A 9,528-nucleotide genomic window follows, 5' to 3' on the forward strand; every position below is an offset into this window, starting at 1 on the left:
GAAATATCCATTTTTATATCAAAAAACCCCAATGCTATAATAAGATTCCCTTCATGTCACTGAAATGTATCTGTCACTCTTTTCTAGTAGCACTAAGAAAACAGAAACAATGTCTAAAGTCTTGCTGCAGGACAGATCACAATCAGATGTTGCTTATGGATAATTTTGTAACAGCAGAATCTAAAGTAAGTTACTTTGTCTCTGTAGGAGCAGGTCTTCTGTTTTTGTATCTAACATACACCATTGCAACTGGCATGTTGTGCATCAAAAGCAATCATCACTTTCCTCAAAGAATCACCATCTCTCGCAGCAGTAGAGCTCTTGCTGAACCACTGATCATATTCAGCAATAAAACGTAATAAACTAAAACATTCCATGCTACGACCATGTCATTGAATCATTTTTCTGTACATATTTATGCTTATTTTTAAAAGCCAGTGATCTCACTGATGCTGCTAAAATTACTGCAGAACAGTTTGTTCTAGCCTTGGAACTCTCACTTCTCCTCTATACATACAACAGCAGACTAGGGTATGCATTCACCTCCCACAATTTTTAAAATACGCAGTTTATAGTACATATTCTGCCAAGTTATAGGTCTTTAACTGATCAAATTCAGGACTTGAGTTTGAGAACAATTGCACTGCAAGCCACTTTGCCTCAAAAGCTAGAAGGACATGCAGACCTGAGTGAGAGATTCATTAAATGAAGGGAAGAGATGCGGAAGCCCCTAGGTAGCAGAATGACCTTCCTTTCCCAAGGCTACCTGTGAAAGCCTCCAGTATTTCTCTTGACCAAAAAGAATAATATGACTTTAGCACAATATTAACTCAGCATTGTTACCAATGGGGATGGCAAGGGGAGGAGAGGAAGCATTAATACATTTGCTACTGCCAAAAATGGAAAACGTGTAAGCTGGTTACCTTGCAAGTACTAGGTGCCAGTTTATCTGCTTATTAACTAGACGAACCAGTCCAGTGGGCAGAGAAAACTTTGCAGGGCTGAAACAACAAAAACATTAGGCTAAATCAGAACATATACCTAACAAAAGCAGTACCTGAGATACACATGCCAGGCGACCTAGCTTTAAGGCAACCAGCAACCACCTGGGAGTTTTTAGGAACCGAACACGAATCAACACTGCACCCTGCCAACAACAAAGGCTAACAACATCCTTGTTTGTATTAACAGAATAAAACCACATATTAAGGGAACTGATTATTTTTACTCATCGCTCTTTATACTCTAGTAGCTGCCAGTTTTGGGCCCCCTCATTACAAGAACACCACCAATAAACTGGAGGGCCACCAAGATGGTCAGGGGACTGGAACACTTGCCCAACAAGGAGATGCTGAGGGAATTGTACTTGTTTAGCCTAGAGAAGGGAAGGTTTCAGGGGACCAAACAGCAGTGCTCTGATACCTAGCAGGTTACCATGAAGATGGGAGCCACTGAGGCGCATGGCAAAAGCACAAGAAGCCATGATCAATCCTTTGGTGGACTTGGCAGTGTTAGGTTAATGTTTGGACTCATTGATCTTAAAGGTCCTTTCCAACCTAAATGATTCTATGATTCTAAAACAGAGGAGGTTCCAAGCTGACATAAGGAAGAGAATTCTTCACCATGAAGACAGTCAGGCACTGGAACAGGCTGCCGAGAGAGTCTTTGGGCTCTCCATCCTTTAAGCTTTTCAAGACCTAGCTGGACAGAGCCCTAAAGAACCTAGACTGAATTCAATGTTCTCCCTGCTTCTAGTAGGGCTTTAAACTAGAGGCCTCCCAAATGCTTTTATTAAATACATAAAAACAGCAACTAGAATAAATTATAAAAGTTAGAAATCAGACTTTAAATCTCATTACGGAGGGGATAGGAAGAAATTAAGTTAATTCTGTCTGCAACTGAATCCTTACAACTAGACTTTTACGATGGTATGGAGAGCATAAACACCACCAACCCCCACCCCCCAAAAAGGGGGGAAGGGGTGCAAAATGAAGTATAACACCAGCAATAGGGAAAACAGCATTGCCTGCTGAATTCAAGTACAGTACTGTTTCACATGGAGCCACATTAACATTTGTTTCTGTATATCTCAAAACCAACAGAATACTCCTGAAAAGGGAGAACTGATAACTTCAAACCTGCCAAGTACATCAACAGAGTAGTATAACCACAGAGCTGAAATTCTCTGGGAACAGTGTATGTTTATGCAATCACTTAAGTGCCTTTTGAAGCAGAAGCTAAATTTATAAGTGGCATGAGTGTTGCTCAACTAGTTATCAAGCTTTTTGTGTGACAGTTTCAATTGTCAAGAAAAAAAAAAATCCAAATTATTACTCCAAAGGAAGCAAGTCCTGCCATGCCATCATACCTGTCATTGAGGCTTAAGAAGAAAAAAAAACCAAACAAATGAAAAAAAAACCAAACAGCTTCACTTGCAATATCTCAGTTGGGAGTGGGGAGGACAAATATGTGTTTTGAGAAAGATGATGTTCCAACTACAAGTTTATTTAGGCTTCTGATAAAAGCAAAAAGTCAAACTAGTATACACCAGTTCTTTTCTAGATAGGCTTCAGCTGCAACTCAGGTGGTTACAACTTAAACTTATGAAAAGAGAATATTCTAAGCATTGCTTGGACAATATTCTAAACAAGTGTTCAATTCTACTCTCATTAAAAATAACATTCTCTCAAATCAAAAAGCTATAAAAATATTATCAAATAAAAAGATTAAGCATCATTTCATCAAACCTACCTGTACCAGATGTACCGAAGAAAAAATAATGCAGGACCTACAATGGAAAAGAGGCAAAAATTACACCTCTAGCAATTTCCACACTCCAGCTTACTGCACACAGAATCTCAGAAATTCTCACAAAAGGTATTAAGGGAAAAATCCTCTATCCTTGGCCACTGAATTTTTATATTAAATACAAATGGCAGATTTAAAAAAAAAAAAAAAAAAAAAAAAAAAATCACTACACATTTCTGGAAATTCTAAGAGAAATTCCTACTGGCTGAAAATGCAATCCAGTTTACTGTATAAAGCCAGTGTTGAATGGCAACGTAATATAATCAGAATGTGAACCTTCCTTATAGAATCGTCTAAGTAGCAAACAGTGCGATGCAAAAACGGGTAGAGAAAAAAACCTCAACAACATTTTCCAAAACTCAGAGCTTCTAAACTTCTTAGATGTATGGTTTATTAGTTTGTCCCAATAAGCTAATAGAGACAAGAAAGGTCACAAAAATGACACAAAAATTACATAGCGATATTGTTAATCAGAAAACATCTTCCTGAAAACACAGCCTGCACTCTATTTCCATTATACTAGCCGCCCTAAAGTGCAGAAATTGTAATTTTTACAAGCAATCCACACATCATTCTTATGAGTCACAAACATAAGAATAAGTCATATTTACCTGTAATTGCTCTAGTGATGATAAATGATGCACCATGTTTTCTGTTGCCTCTTGGCTGCAAATACAACAATAATGGTCAAACACTATGTTATACATTTTAACTTAAATACAACATTCATACATATGTTCACTGATTAAATTTAAGTTGCCTGCTAGCCCACAAGTTCCTTATGTATTTTCTATTACTCGCAACTTCATACAGCGAGTAATTTAAGTGCATAAGCTAAAATAGGCTATAAAGCCAAATATTTTAAGTGCCAAGATGTAATAAACAAAACGTACTACAGATTGTCTATTGATTCAGCTTTACCTTGATCTTTGGGTAGTAACAGAAGACATTGACTTCTGATTATGTACTCCTGTAAGGTATTATAAATCATTCTTTCTATGCCAAATGAATGCCAGATTGATCTGTAACGCCCAGGGGGAGTCAAAGCAATTGTTGTTCAACATATTACGCTAATATATAACTGCTAAACTACATAAAGACTGCTCATGAAAGTTTCAGAAATATTAAGAAAAACAAAGAACTTATTAAGAAAAACTCTTTTTGTGTCAATTTGTACTAGGTAACACAGCCACTCAGATCACCACCTCTGCTTCATACAGTCTCACATAGCCTTTCCAGCAGCCCTGCTCTACCTAAGGCAGAGGGGAACAACTGCACTCACTATATAAATGAAAGCACTCTCCAAACACAGAAAAAGAAAATACAGAACAACATAGGATGCATATTCTTAGCTATAAGAAGAGGTAAAATTATTTGCCAATAAGCAAGTAAGAAAAAGGGATTAAGCTGAGAAGACAAGAAAGATAATCAATAAGCAAGGCATCACACACAATCTTCAAAATAAGCAGTCATGCTTATACTTTCTAGCGAAAATATTAGAGCACCACAAACTGAGCACTGGAGTAGGTAATGAATTAATTTCCTCTTCCCTTCAGTATAGAATACATAAAGCAGATCATTACTTGTTAATTGAAATATTTAGATCTCTCGCTGCAAGTTATAGAGCAGCAAACACTGAAAGACACACAGATTTATCAAAATTCCGGAGTAAGTCAATGTTTAAGAAAAATTATTTGGGCTCCCAAATTTAAGTTATTGAAGTAAAGATTAGCAGTTTTCTATGCAAATTTTGCAGTCCAGAAATAGTCTTTCAAATAATCAGGCTGTCTTCTCGCACCATGTAAGAAGCTAGCACAGCTGTACTAATAGATAATATTCCAAATTCAGGTGGATCAACCAAGAAATAACAAGGCATTACAGTAAAATATGTGAGAGCATAAATTATTTCTTACAGCTATAATAGAACCTCAGGGAGAGCTGCAATTTCCTAGGAAGGTTAAAAGCAGAGCTTGTTAAATTTTTTGGATTAAGAAAAGTTCCCAATAAAAACATTTCTAAAAATTGCTTATACCTCTTCAGAATTTTTTTGAGTATTCTTAGTGTCCACTCCTGAGCCCAAACTACAGGTTCCTACTTCGCGCATCTTAAAACCCTTCGCAAAGCTGATATGCTATTATACTCTGAAGACCTGAATCTTACTTTTTGTAATATATTCCTATCACCTCAGCAACACCAATGGCTACCAGATCTGCTATACTTCTTTTTTAATTCATTCCCATTTGGGAAAACAACTTCAAGTTCTCCTTCGCTAGAGAATTCCAGAAATAAAACCTAAGTAACCTCCTTGCTGACAGGACACCCACTTTGTTTTGGATTTTGTTGCACACCCAGCAAGCCTGAAGGGGTTGGAGAGAAATTATTGGGGAAATCTCAAAACACTAAATAGCAAAGAAAAAAAGCCCCACAGGATCAAGTGATACATTCAAGAGATTTCTGAAGATAGACAGTACTCGTCAACGGAGAAAAGGAAAAGTTCAGTCTGCCTATTTTTCCACAAATGATTCCATGAGTCCTCCCCTGCAACCTCCTCCATAACCACTGCCTCATTCACTATTTTCACTGATCAGATACTCAGTAATTCCTTTTATTCTCATTATATATTTTGGGGTTCCCAAACAGTGCATTATATACCATCACATCAATACACTGAATACAGACTGCTTGATTTCCACACCATGCTCTTCTCCAGCATTGTCAGTTCCTTGAATGTGTCCTTTACAAATATCTGTTATTTCTCTCCCCCCATAAAATTCTTCTTGGGAAATTCAATACAGGTAAATGCAAATTCTAATAAGAACTGAAATTAAAGCTAATTTGGTGTCCAACTTCATAAATCTATGTCAGTTTTATCAGTGTCTTGAATTCAACATGATTTTACGTGCTCATCACAGGATTCATCTTCCAACAGTCATAATTACACTTCTAAGTGCTCAGCACTCTGCAATTACACATGAATCATCCCAACAAAAAATAAAAGTCAATAGAGACCTGTGAAAAGTTTGTTTTAAGGCCTTGCTTTGTATCCTAGAAGACAGCATAGGAAGACATTTAATTTCATTTCCCAGTGCAGCATTCAACTTCCTTGCCCTTTCTCCTGTCCCTCACCTTACTCATTCCAAACCATTCAATTCTACAAGAAGTAAGGCAGGGAGTGTTTTGTGACTTTTTCTGAAAAGTATGAATAAGCCAGGTTTAAAAGAGACAGATGTTCCAAAGGGAAAGTCACAATCACCTAAATAATATCACTGTTAAGGCACCTTAGGGCAAAAACTGAATCATGCTGACAATCATGCCTATGAATGTCAGAGTAAAAATCAATTTCCCACTAAAACTGTAAAAAGAATATCAGGAGTGTCCTTGGCTACTGACAGTCTTCAACAGGGATGTAAATCCAAACTATGAGGTGTAATATTTTCAAGCCTTCTTATTTCTGCCATGCAAAACAGGAATTATCTTTAAAATAAAGTAATTCGGCAAGAAAAAAAAACAAGTTTAAAATAGCTTGTATCATTTGCTGAAGTTAACAAGCAGAATTCTATGATGCTTAGAAATTCTGACCACCAGGGCAGATGAGGACCATCAGATTGAGCTTCCACTATCACTTTAAATTGGCACACCTGCATGCTGCCACTAAACGGAGGTCTCGCACTTTGCTCAGCTTTGATTGACATACTATTCACCCCCGTCGCTACCTCCGTGAGTACTAGGGTGACTACTCAACAAAAGGAAATGAAACAACACAATTGTTTCTCAGACTAATCAGTTCTTTAATCAACATACCATACAACTTCAAGAATACTCATGACAGTGGAAGAGAAGGGACACCTGTCAGAAACATGCCCCCTTAATACCGTTGTAGGTACACAGTCTCATGCCACCACACCTAAGTCCTCCTCATGGTTTGCAGCTACATAAATCACGTTCATATGTTACTAGAAACAAACACTATTCACCATCTCTCAAAACAAAGTTAAATAAAAACAGATGCAGCTGTCTACTCACCTATATGAACAATGTATGAAGTTAGTAATTGGTAACACTGCAATCATGTTTTCCAAACACCTACCCCTGTTGCTGCAACTGAGGATTTACCGATCAAGAGAAACAAAATAAAAAAAAGTCTTTCTGATTAACAAAAACTACTTTTATGACAATGCCTTTAGTAATTATGAGTGGGTACATTCTTCCACCCATGATGTTTTTGCATCTTCTCTCTTCAGATGTTCTCATTAAGCACAAAACTTTGTTAAAACAGTTCCATAAACTACTTCTAGCGGAAATGCGCCAACACCTGCAGTGGACTTGAAAGCCACTACAAGAAAGAAATAAAACCACGTTGCTTGCATCCTTTATGTCTAAATCAGGCAAGAACAGACACAGAGGCAGCTAGCTCAGCACATAGCAGGCGAAAAGATTTAAAAGCAAAGATGAAAGAGCTTCTCAGCTTTTCCACTGACCCATGAAGAAGACTAGAGAGAAGCAAGCAAAAAGTTGTAATACCAGAACAATGCTTTCTGATCCTTCAAGCTTTAGCATTCATTTGTCTGCCTTGCAGACACAAAGCGATATACTTCTCCCTTTTAGCCCACCCCTGAAAGTACAGATGCAATCATTCCGATACGCAAATCTAGGGAGGGCGCTTGTTTTCCTCATGCAAGGTAAGCTCGGTAAGGACATTGCTTTCACCAGGACAGCTTCCAGCGCTCTCGGGACAGCCGATTCTGGAGACGAGACCCGGACTTCATCACCGCCTCCCCCGCATCAGCTCAACAGCAAAACCTGGCGTACACCGTGCACAGGCAATGACCGAGAGCGACCGAGAGCCACCCTAGCCGGCACGAACAAGGTCGCCACCGTAGAAATTCGGCGACAGGAGACCGTGACGCGGCAGCACGACCGCAGCGATGCCTTTGGGGCTAGACCCTGCTGCCCTCCCCGCTCTTGCGCCCATCAGGGACGAAGCGGGCAGGCCGGCGAGCCTCCCTGGAGGCAGCAGCCCGTCCCCACGGCCCCCAGGGCCGGCGGCCTCCCCCCGCCGCGGGCCGCCCGGCCCCCGGGGCGCATCCCCGCCCGCGCCTACGTGGCCGGTCCGCTCCCCCGCACCCCGGCCACGCCGCGGCGACACGCACCTGCACCTCCGTCTCCGGAGGCCACTCGGTGTTAACCAGCAGGTCGTACAGGATATTCTCCTCCCCGTCCTCCTCCTCGACGGCACCGGCCATCCCCTCCTCTCTCGACACCGCCTCGCCGCGCTCCCCGTCGGCAGCGGCCATGCCGGCCTGGTCCCCACCCACCGACCCAGCCAGCGCGGCGGCGACGACGACGACGGCGCCCGGCGGAGGCCAAAGCAGTAACGCCCGGCAGCTCCGCGGAGCCGGCGGCCTTTAACTCCTTCAGCGCCGCCGCCCGCCCCGCTCCTGGCCTCGCCTCGCCTCCTTCCCTGCCCGAGAGGCTTTGGAGCCCCGAGAGGGCTTCTGCTCGGGGGAGGCTCGGCGCCGAGGGCAGGGGAGCGAGGCCGAGGAGCCCCGGCCGCCTCAGCGGAGACCGAGGAGCCTCGGCCGCCTCAGCGGCTCCTCTGAAGGGCGGCAGCTGCAGCGTCAGAGACCTCAACCTTCCCTCTAAGCCGTGAGGGGGGGGGGGGGGGGGGGGGGGCGCGCTTTCGGGGCGAGAAACGGGGAGATGGCTACCGAATATAACATACGATATACACCTACAGAGAGCGTATACGCATGAGCCTATGGATCCGCAGCTTGTCTGCTGCCCCTGGGCCCCTGGAGGCCTTTTATCCAGCGCCCACCACTCCGCGGTGCCGCCATCAGGGCCGTACTGAGAAAATTTAGGGCAAGGAACACCTAGTGTGGGCAAGGCCAGGGTGTATCAACTAAACCCTTACCGAACAGGGGGGAAAAAAAAGGGAAAAAAGTAAAAGTTACCTGTTTCTCGCAAATCATTCTTCCCCCTTTAATGATGCTGCATAGAACTAAATATTTCAGCCCTACTAATGTTTGCGCTCAGGGAGTTCAGCTCTCTGAAACTGATAAAAATGAGCCTGTTTATAAATGATCATGAAAGAACTAAGGCTTCGGTCTCTTTCCTGCGACTTTTTGTAAAGTGTTTGTAAAATCGAGAGAAAATTACCTCACACCCTGCCACTTCTGCTCCTGCACTCTAATTTTAGTTTGTATTTAGTAGCCTCTTAGTCTTGTGGGCAACAGCGCAGCCTAGAATTACGTTAAACTAAAAATTAAATTCTGAAACTAGGGGTTCAGGGCAATAGGAAAGCTGTGTTGGATACTTGGGAAACACTTCAGGAAGAAACAACTACTGAGGAAGAAAATGCTTTCTGGCTGTCTCTTTACTTAATATCGGTCCTTTAGCTGTGTTTGACAATGTAGCTTGTAAAACAATGGCAAATAGTATAACATCATGTTCATAAGTTTTAAAGAACTGTGGAAGATTTATAGTAAATGACACTTGCCAACAAGCAGCACTACGTACTGATACCGAGGTCTGCCTGCAAACACATTTTCCCAGAATCACGGTTGAATCTGTAGATTATTCATATCTGTGTCTTTAAAAATTATTAGATTTGTCATTTATCCAAAAGCAAGCAAAATAATGATTGGCAGATACAGCAAATAATAGCGAAAGAAAGGAAGCGCATCAAATGAAGATACTCCCAAAGGAATTACTACTATA

At 41.6% G+C, this 9,528-nt stretch overlaps 1 protein-coding gene across 1 annotated transcript in view; it reads right to left on the bottom strand.

Moving 5' to 3' along the window:
* Window positions 1–8,467, bottom strand: part of NBAS (NBAS subunit of NRZ tethering complex) — a 189,434-nt gene extending 180,967 nt beyond the window's left edge. Inside the window, exons 1-4 of the mRNA XM_049818661.1 lie at window positions 7,959–8,467; window positions 3,420–3,474; window positions 2,752–2,788; window positions 924–1,001 (exon numbers count right to left, since the gene is read on the bottom strand). Coding sequence (XP_049674618.1) covers window positions 924–1,001; window positions 2,752–2,788; window positions 3,420–3,474; window positions 7,959–8,102 — 314 coding nt within the window. The 5' untranslated portion in view covers window positions 8,103–8,467. The remainder of the gene's footprint in view (window positions 1–923; window positions 1,002–2,751; window positions 2,789–3,419; window positions 3,475–7,958) is intronic.
* Between the last annotated feature and the right edge of the window lie 1,061 nt (window positions 8,468–9,528).

This window comes from Accipiter gentilis, chromosome 16 (genome assembly GCF_929443795.1).
Source record: "Accipiter gentilis chromosome 16, bAccGen1.1, whole genome shotgun sequence".
NCBI lineage: Eukaryota > Metazoa > Chordata > Aves > Accipitriformes > Accipitridae > Astur > Astur gentilis.